Raw genomic sequence first — 18,859 nt, 5'->3', positions numbered from 1 at the left:
CTGTTAATTTTCAAAACAATATTTCCTTTATAACAATGGTTCTCAATCCTGGATGCACATTAGAAACAACTGGGGAATTTTGATACATTCTGATATCCAGGTGCCATCTTGCCCTTCTACTCTTCTTCCCAGAGATTTATTTAATTGGTCCAGAATAGGGTCAAGGCATCAGTATTTTCTTAACTCCTCAAGTGATTCTAATATCCAGCCAGGGTTGAGGATTATCATTTTTAAACAATGCACTCAGTATCTAAATAATAGGATAGTATTTAGAAAAAATTTAGAGTCCCCTTTGGTGTTTCCAAAAATAAATTGCTTTTTTGGTAGTATTAATATTTACCTACTTTACATAGTGCAAAAGAGTTACCATGTACTAACTTCTGTGTAAGAAAGAAGGAAAAGTGGAAAATACAAACAAAACTGCTTGACTTTATATAAACACAACAAAGATAAACCAGAAAACAGTGATGTTGGTTACCTGGAGGGATGATGAGGAGATGGAGTGGAAGCACTGGTATGCTGTAATTCACTGTACTGGCTTGCAAGAGCCAATTGTTAATTTTCCAGGGGTGTGAAATTAGTCCCTGCTTTGGTTGTATTTACACTATACAATGGAAATTAGCAAATGTTACGAATCAACACTTTTTTTTTTTTTTTATGGTGGCACAGCATTTCATGGGATGGAAGGAGTAACACTTTGACTCTAATTTTAGAAACATATTTTGTCTTTTGGAAGCATGTCAATGTTGCATATATTCCAAAATGAAAATGGGAAGGATTAAAAAACATAACCCTAAAACTGAAAGCAAATGGAAACAAATGAGTAGTTTCATTCCAAATGAATACCCTTAACCACACTGAAAAGGAAAAAAAAAGAATAAATAATTCAGGTAACCACAGTATTTCACTACATTAGTCTTGCATGAGATTGGGAGGTGAGGTGGGTAGTGAGTGTAACAAATTCTGAATTCTTTTTAGTAGGTTGGTTTATTGGAATGGTATGGGTGAAGCAATCATATGAAACTATTTTAGATGTATTACAAGTTTGAGCAAAAAAGTTAACATTGTGAGCCACGATTTTCACTGTAGAATACAAATATGGATTGGGAGAGGTAAGGCTCCATGGGATGGATTTGAATTGAAGGTTTTGAGATGAATTCATGATTTCATATATATATGCATATGCATATGCATATATGTGCACATAGAAATATATATATGTGTGTGTCTCTTTATGTATGTGTGTGTGTGTGTTTAAATGTGTTTGTACATATATATGTATTTACTAAGTCTTTCTGCTAAATGAGAAAAGAAGCAAAGACACCCCAGTAGCAAGGAGCACATCTAGTGCCCAGATCTTGATCTCTATTTCCATTCCCTTACCAAAAGGAACCGACTCAGAGAAATGACTCAGAAAAATGACTGATTCCAAGGTGGGTGAAAGATGAAACTGTAACGTCTTGTCATGTTAGAAAGTAAGTTTAAAAAAAAATGATGAGAGCATATCACATAGCATAGGGACATAAGAATCAACTTAAAGGGCTCCCAACTAGTAAAACGTTCAGTAATGAATTATAAATCATTAAAACTGGCATTTGTGAGTCCATATGAATAATAAATAAGTAGACAGAAAGTTAGATAATGAAATAAATAATCAGAGGAGAAGGGAGAGCTCTTGCTTACAGAAGAGTCCTGAGTGCTTACTGATAAATGTAGAAGGAATGTTGGTTTTATCAAAATTAAAATCAATGGTGAGGACCTGAGGACATCACATCCCTCCAGATTTAATACCCCGAGAAAGCCACAACATCACCTATTTAGTATTCTGTTTGGGAATGTATAACCTTGATATAATCATGAAGAAGCATCAGATAAACGCCAAATAAGGAAGGTTCTATTACGCAAAAGGGGGACGTAATATTCTTCCAAAATGTCAAAGTCACAAAACACAAAGGAAGGTTGTGGAAATGTTTCTACTTTACAGGAGGCTGAATAAACATGATGACTAAAAGCAATATCTGACCCTAGACTAGATTATGTACTTCAGGAGAAAAATGCATGCATAGAGGCATCATTAGATCAACTGACACATTTTAAATATGAATAGTAGATTAAAGTGTTATGTCACTGATACATTTACTGAAGCTGATAACTGTACTGTGGATATGTAAGAAAATATCTCCATTTAGTAAATTCATACTGAAGTAATTAGGGGTAAAGAGCCATGACATATTTTACTTTCTATTAAGAAAGTTAAATATACATAACATTATATATATAAAATTATATGTATCTATATAGTTTTCTTTATATATGTGCATGTAGGTAGGTGTATGTATACATAGAGACAGAGAGATTCAGAGATAGAGAGAGATGGACAAACAGAGAGAAAGATAGAGACAGAGATATTGGGCAAATAAAAAAAAAACAAATGGGGTAACATGTTAACTATTGGTGAATCTGGGTAAGATATACAGCTATTTTCTGTATTATTTTTATTCATGTAATTTTTCTGTAAATTTGAAATTATTTTCAAATAAAAGTTGAAAAGTAAGATTATACAGTGCTGTATTTCATGAGTTCATAGTTATATATAGTTATACATACAGATATTTATACTTAATATTAATAAGTTTATAAGTTAAATTGGATTTATAAACCACTTGAATCTATGACTTTTTAAAGGTATTTAATATTATTGTTAAGTTAATTGAATATACATGTTGAGGAACTTTGTCAACTTGTATAATTTGATTACATAAAACAAATCATGTTAGATTATATGCATATACTTTTTAAATTTATTATCTTAACTTGCAGAATATTTTAAATGTGAAGATTGTTTATACACTCTCATCTAGAATATAATGTTAAGAATATTTCCTTTTAAAAGTCTATCTGCCTTAGTAAGGCACATAATGCATTACTGTATGAGTATATAGGTGATTTTACTAAAAGCTAAATATTTTATGTTTTGATGGGTACAAGATCTTAATTCATCTACATTTTCTTCACTCCATTAGGAAATAAATTGAACTCCAGATGTTATATTACTCAGAAGGCAGCTTTTAACTCATGAAGTATCAAAATGTACTATAGTTTCTCACTGGCATATTTTCCTGTTTTTCACCAGAGATTTGTATCTATGAAATCAATCACCCCTGCTCCTGGCACATATAATGAACCTCAAAATGCTCTGAAGTCCTTGAAGAAAACATTAGGACTGAAAAATACCCCATTTGGTCAAAGTGCTCCTCGATTCACAAAGGACTCCAGGACAGAGGAAATGCCAGGTTAGCAATTAATCCATATAGCTTTTTAGTTTTATGTAAAAATAAATGTCTTTTTGATATTCTTAACAAGATGCCTGCACCAGAGAGTACATTTTTTTTTTGTCTTATGGTTGGTTGTGTCATTTTAAGTCAATTTTTTTAAAACATTGGCTATGCACTAAACACAGATCAGAGCAATGTATAGTTTTAGTAAGATTTCAGTTTAACAGGTCTCACATCTTAATTGTAATTTTCTATTGTTTTTTTTTACTCAGTAAATTTTATAATTTTCTCTTAGTGAATGAAACAACCACCATTAAAAACCAATTATATAACCTATAATTGTATAGTTAAAATTATAACTATAGTTATAATATATCAACTATGGTTACTACTAGTAATAGAATTTGTGACGTTCAGTTTTGTTAAAGTTTTATTTCAGGAATGTCTTATCACAAATTGTAGTATTCTCAGTGGGTATGCTAGTATGCAAAGCTAAGCATATAGAACCAAAATGATGTTCACAATTGCTAACATAGTTCTGGTTATCTATTGCTGTGTAACAAACTTAGTAATTTAAAACAACAGACTTTTCTATTATATCTTATTATTTTGTGGAATGGCTAGAAGGCAGGGCTTGGGTGAAACTGTCATTCAAAGTACATTCCTAGCTCCAACATGGCTTCCTCAGGGTAGTCTGAATTTTAACGTGGTGGCTCAAGACTCCACCCGACCACATGCTGCAGGGCTTTTCATGACCTAACCACAGAACTCTCAGGACATTACTTATTCTGCATTCTATCAGTCAATCAGATCACGCAGGGAATAATATACCAAAGGGAAGAACTGAAACTTCATCTCTTGGTGACAGGGGTAGCAAAGAATTTATGGCTATCTTTAATCTGCTATATAGTCTACACTCTGGCTACAAAATATTTACATTCTTCCTAAGTGCTCCCATCCCTTCTTGAGGACTTCAAAGTCTCACGCGGTTATGGCGTGATGTCTCAGTCTGGGGTCTTATCATCAAAGTTAAATTTAGGTGCAGGTGAGGATTCTTGTGTGTGTGATTCTTAAGAAACAGCTTCTTGAGTATGATTCCTCTCTGTCAGAAGAGCTGTGAACCAAAAAAATGAGTCGGTTCATTCAACATATGATGGTACAGAGATAAGATAATCATACTAGACATATCTTAAAGAATTATTTACTTTTTAATTGACTTGTATTGATTGTACATATTTATCAGGTGCAGAGTTATATTTTCATACATGTATGCAATGTGTGGTGATCAAATCAGGGTAATTAAGCATATTGATCATCATAAAACTTTATCATTTCTTTGTGATGAGAACATTTGAGCTCCTCTTTTCTAGTCATGTGGAAACATATAATAAATTATTGTTAATTATAGATGCCTAGCACTACTGTACACCACTAGAACTTATTTTTCCTACCTAGCTGTAATTTTGCATTCATTAACCAGCCTCTCCTTATTTCCCTTCCTCCTCCCTTCCCAGCCTCTAGTAACCATAATTCTAATCTTTACTCCTAAAAACTCAGCATTTTTTTTAAAGCTCCCACATATGAGTGAGAACTTGCAATAGTTATCTTTCTGTGCCTGACTTATTTCACTTGACATAATGTCTTCCAGGGTTCATCCACGTTGCTGCAAATGAGAGGACTTCATTCTTTTTTCATGGCTGAATAATATTCCATTGTGTATATATACCACATTTTCTTTATTCACCTGTAGATGGACTTCTAGGTTAATTCCATGTCTTGGCTATTGTGAACAATGCTGCAATAAATGTGGGGTGCCAATATCTCCTTGGTATGCTAATTTCCTTTTTTTTTTTTTTTTTTGGATAAATACCCAGCAATGGGATTGCTGGATCATGCAGTAGTTCTATTTTTAAAGAAATTTCCATAGTTTTTTTTTTTTGTCTTTTTCATGACTGGCACTCAGCCAGTGAGTGCACCGGCCATTCCTATATAGGATCCGAACCCGCAGCGGGAGTGTCGCCGCGCTCCCAGCGCTGCACTCTCCCAAGTGCGCCATGGGCTCGGCCCTCCATAGTTTTTTTTCATAATGGCTGTACTAATTTACATTCCCACCCAGAATGTATGAGTTCCCCTTTTCTCCACATCCTCGCCATCATTTGTTATTTTTTGTCTATTTGATAATAGTCATTCTAACTAAGGTGAGATGATATCTAATTGTCGTTTTGATTTGCATTTCCCTGACCATTAGTGTTGTTGAGCATTTTTTCACATACCTATTGGACATTTGTATGTCTTCTTTTGAGAAATGTCTATTTAGGATATTTGTCCATTTTTAAATCAAATTATTATTATGTCCATTGAGTTAAATTCCTTGTATATTCTGGATATTAATCCCTTGTCAAACAAATACTTTGCACATATTTTCTCCCTTTCTGCTGGTTCTCTGTGTTGTTTCTTTGGCTGTGTGGAAGCTTTTAACTTTGAAGTAATACCATATGTCTATTTTTGCTTTTGTTGCCTATGCTTTAGATGTCTTCTTCATAAAATTTTTGCCCAGACCATCTCTTAGAGCATTTCTCCTAGGTTTTCTTCTAGTAGTTGTATACTTTCAGGTATTACATTTAAGTCTTTAATACATTTTGAGTTGATTTTGGTATATGGTGAGAAATAGGGGTCCTTTATTCAAAAAGAGGAAAACCTGGAGGCCCACAGCAGTCATAGGGCTATAGCAATTTTGAAATACAGCAGGGCGTATTTTGCCATTTCTTTGATTATGGCTCAATTAGGCGCTCTTGGAATGGTTTTCCATGGTTATTTGTTCAACCTTTGGGGCTCTTGGTTCTTTCTTCTGAGTCATTTTTCCCTTTCTATAAAAAATAGGCTGTGTTTGCAGCTAGAGCTTTCTCAACTTGCTTCCTATCCATAGAAGATTGTGGGTTTATAAGCTAATTTTTATTTTGTGCTTTCTCTGTCCCTTTCATCCCAAGTTCATACAATTCCTTATAAAAACTTTATGAATTTTTTATTGTATTAATTATAATGATATCCACTAGAGAAAAGCCACATCTACATATTTTTTCCCCCTCAAGTTCTGGCCACCTTTGAGGCAGGTATTTTTTATTTATTTATTTATTTTTTAAATTTTATTTTGTTGATATACATTGTGGTTGATTACTGTTGCCCATTAACAAAACCTCCCTCCCTCCTCCCTCTCCTCCCTGTCCCCCAACAATGTCCTTTCTGTTTGCTTGTCATATCAATTTCAAGTAATTGAGGTTGTTATATCTTCTACCGCCCCCCGTTTTTGTGTGTGTGTGTGTGTGAATTTATATATTAATTTTTAGCTCACACAAATAAGTGAGAACATGTGGTATTTCCCTTTCGGTGCCTGACTCGTTTCACTTAATATAATTCTCTCAAGGTCCATCCATGTTGTTGCAAATGTCAGTATTTCATTCGTCTTTATAGCTGAGTAGTATTCCATTGTGTACATATACCACATTTTCCATATCCACTCATCCGATGATGGATATTTGGGCTGGTTCCAAATCTTGGATATTGTAAAGAGTGCTGTGATGAACATTGGGGAACAGGAATACCTTCGACTTGATGATTTCCATTCCTCTGGGCATATTCCCAGCAGTGAGATAGCTCGGTCATATGGTAGACCTATCTGCAATTGTGTGAGGAACCTCCATACCATTTTCCATAGAACCTGCACCATTTTGCAGTCCCACCAACAATGTATGAGAGTTCCTTTTTCTCCGCATCCTCGCCAGCATTTATCGTTCAGAGTCTTTTGGATTTTAGCCATCCTACCTGGGGTTAGATGGTATCTCAGTGTGGTTTTGATTTGCATTTCCCGGATGCTGAGTGATGTTGAGCATTTTTTCATATGTCTGTTGGCCATTTGTACATCTTCCTTAGAGAAATGCCTACTTAGCTCTTTTGCCCATTTTTTACTTGGGTTGCTTGTTTTTATCTTGTAAAGTTGTTTGAGTTCCTTATATATTCTGGATATGAATCCTTTGTCAGATGTATATTTTGCAAATATTTTCTCCCACTCTGTTGGTTGTCTTTTAACTCTGTGAATTGTTTCTTTTGCTGTGCAGAAGCATTTTAATTTGATATAATCCCATTTGTTTATGTTTCCTTTGGTTGCCCGTGCTTTTGGGGTCGTATTCATGAAGTTTGTGTCCAGTCCTATTTCCTGAAGTGTTTCTCCTATGTTTTCTTTAAGAAGTTTTATTGTTTCAGGGTGTATATTTAAATCCTTAATACATTCTGAGTTGATGTTAGTATATGGTGAGATGTATGGGTCTAGTTTCATTCTCCTGCATATGGATATCCAGTTATCCCAGCACCATTTGCTGAAGAGGCAGTCCCTTCCCCAGTGAATAGGCTTGGTGCCTTTGTCAAAGATCAGATGGGAGTAAGTGTGTGGATTGATTTCTGGATTCTCTATTCTGTTCCATTGATCAGTGTGTCTGTTTTTGTGCCAGTACCATACTGTTTTGGTTATTATAGCTTTGTAGTATAGCTTAAAGTCAGGTAGTGTTATGCCTCCAGCTTTATTTTTTTTGCTCAGCATTGCTTTGGCTACACGTGGTCTTTTATTATTCTATATAAATGTCTGGATAGTTCTTTCCGTTTCTGAGAAAAATGTCTTTGGAATTTTGATGGGGATTGCATTGAATTTGTATATCACTTTGGGTAGTATGGACATTTTCACTATGTTGATTCTTTGAATCCAAGAGCATGGGATATCTTTCCATCTTCTTATATCCTCTCTAATTTCTCTCGGCAGTGGTTTGTAGTTCTCATTATAGAGATTTTTCACCTCCTTGCTTAACTCAATTCCTAAGTATTTTATTTTTTTGGTGGCTATTGTAAATGGGCAGGCTTTCTTGATTTCTCATTCTGCATGTTCACTATTGGAGAAAAGAAATGCTACTGATTTTTGTGTGTTGATTTTATATCCTGCTACTATACTGAAATCATTGATCAATTCCAAGAGTTTTTCTGTAGAGGTTTTAGGCTGTTCGATATATAGGATCATGTCATCTGCAAACAGCGATGCCCTTTATTTCCTTCTCTTCTCTGATTGCTCTGGCTAGTACTTCCAACACTATGTTGAATAGGAGTGGTGAGAGTGGGCATCCTTGTCTAGTTCCTGGTCTTAAAGGATAAGCTTTCAGCTTTTCCCCATTCAGGATGATATTGGTAGTGGGTTTGTCATATATGGCTTTAATTATGTTGAGATACTTTCCCTCTATACCTAACTTATAGAGGGTCTTTGTCATGAATGAGTGCTGAATCTTATCAAATGCTTTTTCAGCATCTATAGAGATGATCATATGGTCCTTGTGTTTGAGTTTATTAATATGGTGTATCACATTTATTGATTTGCATATGTTGAACCAACCTTGCATCCCTGGGATGAATCCCACTTGATCGTGGTGAATAATTTTACTTATGTGTTGCTGTATTCTGTTTGCTAGTATTTTAGTGAGGATTTTTGCATCTATATTCATCAAGGATATCGGCCTATAGTTTTCTTTTTTGGTTATATCTTTACCTGGTTTTGGTATCAGGAGGATGTTTGCTTCAAAGAATGAGATTGGGAGATTTGCATCAGTTTCAATCTTTTGGAATAGTTTGTAAAGAATCGGTGTCAATTCCTCTTTGAATGTTTGGTAAAATTCTGCTGTGAATCCATCTGGTTCTGGGCTTTTCTTTGTTTGGAGCCCTCTGATAACAGCTTCAATCTCCTTTATTGTTATTGGTCTGTTCAAATTTTCTACGTCTTCATGGTTCAGTTTTGGGAGCTTGTGTGTGTCCAGAAATTTATCCATTTCCTCCAGATTTTCAAATTAGTTGGCATATAGTTGTTTATAGTAGTCTCGAATGATTTGTTGTATTTAAGATGAATCAGTTGTAATATTAGCTTTTTCATTTCTAATTTTTGTTATTTGAATCTTCTCTCTTCTTTTTTTGGTTAGCCATGCTAATGGTTTGTCAATTTTATTTATGTTTTCAAAACACCAACTTTTTCATTCATTGATCTTTTGTATTGTTTTTTGGGTTTCAATTTCATTCAGTTCCGCTCTGATCTTAATGATTTTTTTCTGTCTGCAAACTTTAGGTTTGGACTGTTCTTGTTTTTGTAGTTCTTTAAGGTGAAGTGTTAGTTTGTTCACTTGCCATCTTTCCATTCTTCTGAGGTGAGCATTTAATGCTATAAATTTACCCCTTAATACTGCTTTTGCAGTATCCCACAGGTTTTGGTATGATGTGTCATTATTTTCATTAGTTTCAATAAATTTTTTGATCTCCTGCTTGATTTCTTCTTGGACCCATATGTCATTAAGTAGAATTCTGTTTAATTTCCATGTGTTTGTATAGTTTCCAGAGTTTCCTTTGTTATTAATTTCTAGTTTTAATCCATTGTGGTCTGAGAAAATACATGGGATAATTCCAATTTTTCTGAATTTATTGGGACTTGATTTGTGACCTAATATGTGATCTATCCTGGAGAAGGATCCATGTGCTGATGAGAAGAATGAATATTCTGAGGTTGTTGGATGGAATGTTCTGTAGATATCTGCCAATTCCAATTGGTCTAAAGTATTGTTTAGATCTTGAGTTTCTCTACTGATTCTTTGCCTAGATGATCTGTCTAATATTGACAGTGGGGTGTTCAGGTCCCCTGCTATTATGGTATTAGTATCTATTTCCTTCTTTAGTTCTAATAGAGTTTGTTTTATAAATCTGGCTGCTCCAACATTGGGTGCGTACATATTTATGATTGTTATGTCTTCTTGATGCATCAGTCCTTTTATCATTAAGTAGTGTCCCTCATTGTCTCTTTTTATGGTTTTTAGTTTAAAGTCTAGTTTGTCAGATATAAGAATAGCTACTCCAGCTCATTTTTCTTTTCTGTTTGCATGGTAAATCTTTTCCCATCCTTTTACTCTTAGTTTATGTGAATCTTTATGGGTGAGGTGGGTCTCTTGTAGGCAGCATATAGTTGGGTCCTCCTTTTTGATCCAGTCAGCTAGTCTTTGCCTTTTGATTGGGGAATTTAAGCCTTTTACATTAAGAGTTGTTATTGAAAGGTGTTGATTTATTCCTAGCATTTTATTGGTTGTTTGGTTGTCTTAGGTGTCTTTTGTTCCTTGCTTTCTGATTTACTGTTTGTTTTCTGTGTTTGTTGGTTCCTTAGGTTGTAGATAGCATTTTTTTTTTCTCTTCATGAATGTTGTTTTTATTATACTAGTGGGTTGTGATTTTTCTTAGGTTTTTATGGCAGTGGTAGTTATTTTTCAGGAACGAAACCCAGTACTCCCTTGAGGATTTCTTGTAAGGGTGGTCATGTGGTAGTGAACTCCCGCAGTTTTTGTTTGTCTGAGAAATACACTATTTGCCATTCATTTCCGAAGAATAGCCTTGCAGCGTAGAGTATTCTTGGCTGGCGATATTTGTCTTTTAGTATTTTGAATATATCATCCCATTCCTTTCTATCTTTTAGGGTTTGTGATGAAAAGTCTGATGTTAGCCTGATTGAGGCTCCCTTATAGGTGATTTGACGCTTCTCTCTTGCAGCTTTTAAGATTCTCTCTTTGTGTCTGAGTTTTGCCAATTTGACTATAACATGTATTGGAGAGGGCCTTTTGTTGGTGAATATGTTTGGAGATCATTGAGCTTCCTGGATCTGAACATCTATGATTTTTCCTATACCTGGGAATTTTTCTGCCACTATTTTGCTGAATATGTTTTCAATGCAATCTCTGTTTTCCTCCCCTTCTGGAATACCCATTAGTCGGATATGTGAGCGCTTTATGTTGTCTGATATCTCTCTCAGATTTTCTTCAATGTCTTTGATTCTTTTTTCTTTTCTTTTTGTCTGCTTGTGTTATTGCAAACAGCCCATCTTCAAGTTCAGAGGTTCTCTCTTCAACTTCGACAAGCCTGCTGGTTAAACTGTCTGTGGTGTTTTTTATTTCACTCCATAACTTCTTCAGTTTGGCAAGTTCTGCTACATTTTCTTTCATGACATTGATTTCCTTGTACATTTCCTCTTTCAGGTCCTGTATACTTTTCCTCATTTCATCATGATGTCTAGCTGAGTTTTCTTGTATCTCATTCAGTTTCCTTAGAATTATCACTCGAAATTCCTTGTCAGTTATTTCAAGGGCTTATTGTTCTATAGGATCTAGAGTTTGAGATTCATTAACTTTTGGTGGTGTACTTTCTTGATTTTTTGTATTTCTGGTATCTTTATTTTGATGTTTATTCATTGTGGCAGGGGGTTTAACAGTCCACTGCTTTGAGACTATTGACTAACTAAGATTTTGCTGTGGTTGCCAATTTGGTATGGCTACCTCTGTGACTGCTCAGTTGGCCTCTAGTGCCTTGTGTGTGTGGTTGCCTCGGGTATTGGGCCTCTCCAGGGGGCCACCTCTCTGGTCACCTTGGACTCTGCTGGGCTCTTGGATCACGGGACGTTACCACAGGTTGTGTGGTCTCTGCTGAGCTTCCACTTCCTGTGCAGGACTTCTCCCTGTTCCGTGCGCTCTGGCCCAGGCTGTTGTATCATGCAGTGGTGACCCCACAGGGTGTGCGGTTTCTGTTGAGTCTCCTCCTCCCTACCCGGATGTCTCCCCTCTCTGTGCGCACTGGGCTGGGCTCGGACGTGTCTTCTGCAACCCTTGTCTATCAGCTGGGCCTTCAAGACCCTGCTCTGCACCGCCTCGCTCATGTAGTCTACCAGGTTTCTGCTAGGCGCAGATGACCGGTCGATCTGGCTGCCTTTGTAGCACTGTGTAGATCTTTCTTGGGCCTTATCACCTTCCTCCTGTTATCATGGTTATTTGTGTGCTTCTCTTATCTCCCACACCAGAGCGTGAGCTCCTCGGGAGTGTAGCCTGCAGCACACGGTTCACCTTTGAATCCCCCCGGCGCAGACCGAGTCCAGTGCCCACCCACAGTCCACTCTCCGGCAGGTTCAAGCGAACTCGGGAACTCTCTGACCACACTCTTCCTAACTAGAAATCAGTTAGGCATTTTTCTGAACTGGTGGCAGCAGAGATGGTATCTGCCTCCTGGTAACAGGAAGTTTACCGGGGTCTGGAGCCCAGGGTGCGGTGGAGTGACAGTCGGCCCAGCCCGTACTTCCTTGCCCTCCCAACGCTGGCCGGGGACACCCCATGCCACCAGCCCCACCAGAGAACTGCAGAGGGAGTAGGAGGGGAGGCCGGCCCGCAGGCCCTCAGAAGCCCTGCACCGGGGCAAGCAAGTGGGAAGGCTAAGTGAGGAGCCAAGCCAGGCAAGGAGGACAGGCTTGGCTGAGCCAGTCCAGAGCCACCACCACCTGAGAAAATGGAGGCAGCCCCGGGCTGGTGAATGGCCCCGTGGGGCAGGCGGAAGCCAGGCGGGCGTCCGCCCCCCGAGCAAGGCCTGGCCGGGGGTCACTCACGGGGCTGTGCCGGGTCGAGCAGCTCCCTCTCTTCCTCTGCGTCATCATCGTCCCCATTCTCGGCCTCTGCCCACTCGGCCTGCTCATTCAGACCTGCAGCGCGGCTCAGGCGCCCTCAGGAATCTTCTTTTATGCCGGCCTGAAACCTTGAATCCTGAATAGGGCAGCTGGCTGCCTTTAGCACGGCCTCAGCCTCCGGGATCCTGGCAGCATCAACAGCAGCCCCGGCGCCGTGTTCCCTATTTAGAGACTCGCTTTTGCAGCAAAGAAATAGTTCTTTTCCTGCTCCATACTTCAAAGCTGTTGCCTGTAAATGAGGCAGCCTCTCCTGCCAAGGGCAAAGTGGTGGTCAGCCCCTACGACCGGCCACCAGCAGCGGTCCTCCTTTAAGAGCTGGCAAGAGGAGGATCCACAAGTTTCCCGGCTGCCTAAGGCCCAGTGGCCACCTTTTTCACCTCAGCTGCTCCACGCCAACTGCCGCAGCCACCACCATCTTAGGATCTCTAGGATGCTATTTTTTAAACATCGTTAAATTTTTAGAAGCACTATTATCCTAGCCAGGAGGCTCTAGGACATAAGACTTCAAGATTCTTAGAGGTCCTTTATTTTAACCACCCTAAGTTTTCCAGAAATTGAACAAAGGGTCTTATAGTCGAATCCTGTTTTTGGTCTTTGACCTGAAACCACTTCTTATTTTGAGACGTTTTTTTGTTGTGTGGAGAGATGGGGAATGAAAACAGTTTTATTTTCAAATCTGGAAAATTCTAGTTCCTTTTTTTTCCTACAAATTCTTCTTAAAAAGTGAATACTTTTAACTCATTTCTTTCTATTCATACTTTCTCACAAATCGATAAAAACAACTAGGTTGGCACTTTCGATATTCAGCCCAGAAGTTTCCTTAGTTAGAATCTACCAGTTTATTAGGTATTTTCTTTATTACCTCAAGCATTAGTTTGGTTTAAATTTCTGCCATTTTATAATACAAGATATCTTTTCTTCAGCCTCCTGTAACATTTTCCTGTCTTTTAAGTCATCACCAACAGTCTCCTCAAGGCCCTTTTTCTAAGTCTTCTTAGACAAAGAAGAGCTTCTGATCCATTGTCTGATTCCAAAATCATTACCACAAATTTTAGAGTTTTGTTATGATAATACTTTACTCCTGGCATAATGGTTTGCTATGCATTCCATTGAGAGGTTGTGTCTCACTCTTCCCCCTTTCAATCTTGGCTAGCCTTAGTGGCTTTCTTGATCAATGCATGCAGTGAAAGTGATAATCCAGCACTTCTCAGGCAAAGTCATAAGCTTTACAGCATCCACCTGGGACTCTTGAAACAATTGGTTTTGAGATCCCTAGTCTTGAGGCCATTCTATGTTCAAGTACTTAAGCTTGCTGGCAACGTGTTATGTTGTGCTTTTGTACCAGAAGGGAGATAGTTCTGGGATAGTGGTCTTTAAGTACCTTAGATGGTGGGTCAAAAAAATTTTCATTACACTTCCTCTTTATCTTCTTTCTAAGCATTACCAGTTGGAAGACAGCAGGGATGACACATATTAGCACTTTGGTTTTCTGAGAGTTGGCACAATGGATTTTTGGTAGATACATTGGGAGAATAGACTTTAAAATTGGAATACTTAAAAAATTTGGAAGACTTTGTGTGCAGCTTGAGAAAAACTGTATATGTGTCAGGAGTATGATGGATTTGCCCGTATAGAATGATTTGCTTACTTTTAGGTGAGGAATGCACCAAAGTATCACCTAGTCTAGTGTTAGATGCTGTTTGCAAACTGTTTCAAAGTGCCTTTTGTCAATTATTTCCTGCCTATGATGAGAAAGGAGATTGCATCAGAATGCAAATCAACACAATGCCTCCTTCATGAAGAAAAACTAGTTACAAAATGCTTAGTGAAATAGTCAATTTACATTTATCTATAAGCTCCTTATCTTGGAGATTGCTCTTGAAAAAGCAGCCGTCCACAGATCACACTTTGAGTAGCACTGATCTATTCAATTCCTCTTATTTTCAGATGAAAAACAAGTGAGATGTAAGTGACGTTTTATACCTATTTAGTGGCAGAGCTAATTTATTAGAATCCAGATAACATAAGTACAACCAGGTTAAGTATTCTTTCAAATATATCATATTTAGTAGATATTGCTGTTCACTGGAATTGATACTTTTTTAAAATAGTGAATTATAAAGAATGTACACAAATATTTATTCTAAATATTTGGCTGTCTTGATAAAAACTTTCTCAACAGCATATAAAGTTGTTTGTATTATTTTGAATGAAAATATATGAAAATTTATTCACTTAGACTGCCACTGTAGAAAATATTCCAGAATATAAATATGCACTGAAAGGTAAAAGGCAAAAATTAAAATAACTTCTGTGATAGGGAGATGACAGGTGATTTTTATTTTTATTTTTTGTCAAATTTATTTAAATGTTGCTATATCAACCTTTCAATACTTTTTAGCATTGAGATTTATTTATTTATTTGTTTATTTCTGTTGTGTTTTAATTTATGAACACTAAAAATTCATTTTAAGTGTACAGTTTGATGAGTTTTGGTAAATATATGTATAGATATACCTTGGAGATATTGTGGGTTTGGTTCCAGTCCACTGCAATAAAGTGAATATTGCAATAAATTGAGTCACAAACTTTTTTGTTTCCCAGTGCATAGAAAAGTTATGTTTACCCTGTACTGTACTCTATAAAGCATGCAATAGCATTATATCTAAAAAAAATATACCTTAATTAAAAATATCCTATTGCAAAAAATTTGATGATCATCTGAGCATTCAGCAATTTGTAATCTCTTTGCTAGTGAAGAGTCTTGCCTTGATGTTGATGGCTACTGACTGATCAGGATGGTGTTCCTGAAGTTTAGTGTGGCTGTGATGATTTCTTAAAATGCTACAAAAATGAATTTTGTGGCACTGATTGACTCTTCCTTTTATGAAAGATTTCTCTGCAGCACGCAATGCTGTTTGATAGCATTTTACCCACAGTGGAAATTCTTTGAAAATTGGAGTCAATACTCTCAAACCCTGCTGCTGCTTTATCAACTAAGTTTACATAATATTCTAATCCTTTGTGGTCATTTCAACAATGTCCACAGCATCTTCACCAAGAGTATATTCCATCCCAAGAAACCACTTTCTTTATTCATCTGTAAGAATCAGATCCTCATCCATTTGAGTTTTACCATGAGATTGAAGCAATTTAGTTACATCTTCAGGCTCCACATCTAATTCTAATTTTCTTGCTATTTACACCACATCTGCAGTTACTTCCTCAACTGAAGTCCGCAAAGTCAACCATGAGGTTTGGAATCAACTTCTTCCAAACTCCTGTTAGTGTTGATATTTTGACTTTGTTCTATGAATTATGTTCTTAATGGCATCTAGAATTGGTGAATCCTTCCTGGAAGGTTTTCAATTTTTCTTTTCCCATATCCATCAGAGGAATCACAATCTATTGCAGCTATAGCCTTACAAAATGTATTTCTTAAATAGTAAGCTTGAAAGTTGAAATTACTCCCTGATCAATGGGCTGCAGAATGGATGTTGTGTTAGTAGAATGTAAACAACATTCGTCTCCTTGTAAATCTCCATCAGAACTCTTTTTTTTTTTTTTGTCATTTTTTTTTTTGTGACCAGCACTCAGCCAGTGAGTGCACTGGTCATTCCTATATAGGATCCGAACCCGCGGCGGGAGCGTCGCCGCGCTCCCAGCGCAGCACTCTACCGAGTGCGCCACAGGCTCGGCCCTCCATCAGAACTCTTGGGTGACTAGGTGTGTTGTCCATGAGCGGTGATATTTTGAAAGAAATCTTTTTTTCTGAGCAGTAGGTCTCAACAGTGAGCTCAAAATAATTCAGTAAAACCTGCTGTAAACATATATGCTATCATCAAGGCTTTGTTGTTCCATTTACAGAACACAGGCAGAGCAGATTTAGCATAATTCTTAAGGGCCCTAGGAGTTTTGGAATGGTAAATGAACATTGGCTTAAAGTCACCAGCTGCATTAGCCCCAACAAGAGAGTCAGCCTGTCTTTGGAAGCTTTGAAGCCAGGCATTGGTTTCTCTCTAGCTGTGAAAATCCTAGGTGGAGTCTTCTTCCAATATAAGGCTGTTACATATACATTGAAAATCTGCTGTCTTGTGTAGCCACCTTCATCAATTATCTTAACTAGATTTTCCAGATAACTTGCTGCAGCTTCTACTTCAGCGCTTGCTGTGTCACCTTGAAATATCATTATATGGATATGGCTTCTTTTCTTAAACTTCATGAATTAACTTCTGCTGGCTTGCATCTTTTCTCTGGCAGCTTCCTCACCTCTCTCAGCCTTCATATAATTGAAGAAAGTTAGGGCCTTGCTCTGGACTAGGTTTTGGTTTAAGGGAATGTTGTGGTTGGTTTGATCTTCTATCCAGCCCACTAAAACTTTCACTGTATAAGCAAAAAGGTTGTTTTGCTTTCATATCATTGCATGTTCACTGGAGTAGTTCTTTTAATTTCCGTCAAGAGCTTTTTCTTTGCATTCACAGCATGGCTAACTGTTTGGCACAAGAGGTTTATCTTTCAGCCTGTCTTGTCTTTTGGCATGCCTTCTTCACTAAGCTTTATTTCTAGCTTTTGATTTAAAATGTAAGATGTGGGACTCTTTCTTTCACTCGTACACTTAGAGGCCATTTTAGGGCTATTCATTGGTCTAATTTCAATATTGTTGTGTCTGAGAGAATAGGGAGACTCAAGGAGAGAGAGAGACAGTGGAATAGCCAGTGAGTGGAGCAGTCAGAACAACACACATTTATCAATTAAGTTCAGCATTTTATATTGGTATGGTTTGTGATGCTGCAAAAGAGTTACAATAGTAACATCAAAGATCACTGATCACAGATAATCATAACAGATATAATAATAATGAAAAAGTTTGAAATGTTGCAAGAATTACCAAAATGTGACACAGAGACATGAAGTGACATCAAGCTTTTGGAAAAATGGCGCTGACTGACTTGCTTGACATAGGGTTACCTCAAACCTTCGATTTGTAAAAATTGCGGTATCTGCAAAGGGCAATAAAGCAAAGTTCACTAAATGAAGTATTCCTGTAGTTAGACAACGATTGTTATAATCAAGTTTTGAAGCATTTCCATCATTCCTAAAATGTTCCCTCAAGCCCTCTTGCAGTTTATCTTCACCACCACTTCTAGCCTCAGCTTCTTTGACCTTATGTTTTCTAGAATTTCATATAAATGGAATCATACAGTATTCAGGATTTTATGTCTTCCTTCATTGCATTTAGCATGTTGTTTTTGAGATTCACTTGTGTCGTTACATTTATCTTTCCTTTTCATTGCTGAGCGGTATTCCATTGTTAGGGTATGGCACATTTTGTTTACCTATTTTTCAGCTGATATTTGGGATTTTTAAATTTCTTTTTGGAAAATACCTAGACCGAGAATTTCTGGGTCATATGGTAAGTATGTGTATAACTTTATAAGAATTTGACAAACTGTTTTTCAAAGTGGCTCTGCCATTTTGCATTTCTGCCAGTATATGAGGGTTCTGTATTTTAAAAAATTACTTAATTTAAAATACTCATTTCAAAACAAGTAATTAAAAGCAGATTTATTCTTATATATGATATTCTTTATAATTTTAGGTCCTGGATTTTATAATATCTTAAACAATACCATAATTGCCAATGTTAGAAATATCTGCTGGAAGAAACAAAAGAAAAGTGCATTTGGTTCTTCTGTTCCTCGGACTTTCTTCATAGTTCAGAAAGAAACTTGTACTACTCCTGGGCCTGCTGATTATCAGGTAATACAGTAATACCAAAAAAAAATTCTCTATATCTAATACCCTTAGGATTCTCTTGAAATTACACATTATAATAGAATTAGTAGACAAGGACCTTAAACAATTATTACAATTATGTTCCATATGTTAGAGAAAATAGAAGAAAGATTGAACATATTAAATAGTAGAGAAACGGCAGAAATTAAAAAGGCACAAACTGAGGTTCTAGAGATGAAAAATGTAACATTTGAAAAAAATGTGGACTGGGGATGTGTTCAGGGGAAGGTAA

General features: G+C 36.9%; 1 protein-coding gene across 1 annotated transcript in view; it reads left to right on the top strand.

Moving 5' to 3' along the window:
- STPG2 (sperm tail PG-rich repeat containing 2) overlaps window positions 1-18,859 on the top strand; it is a 452,805-nt gene that overhangs the window by 167,606 nt on the left and 266,340 nt on the right. The window contains exons 8-9 of the mRNA XM_063107464.1: window positions 3,134-3,293; window positions 18,431-18,591. Of these exons, the coding sequence (XP_062963534.1) occupies window positions 3,134-3,293; window positions 18,431-18,591 (321 nt within the window). The remainder of the gene's footprint in view (window positions 1-3,133; window positions 3,294-18,430; window positions 18,592-18,859) is intronic.

This window comes from Cynocephalus volans, chromosome 9, assembly GCF_027409185.1.
Source record: "Cynocephalus volans isolate mCynVol1 chromosome 9, mCynVol1.pri, whole genome shotgun sequence".
Classification (NCBI taxonomy): Eukaryota; Metazoa; Chordata; class Mammalia; order Dermoptera; family Cynocephalidae; genus Cynocephalus; species Cynocephalus volans.
This window is presented reverse-complemented; position numbering and strand designations above follow the sequence as displayed.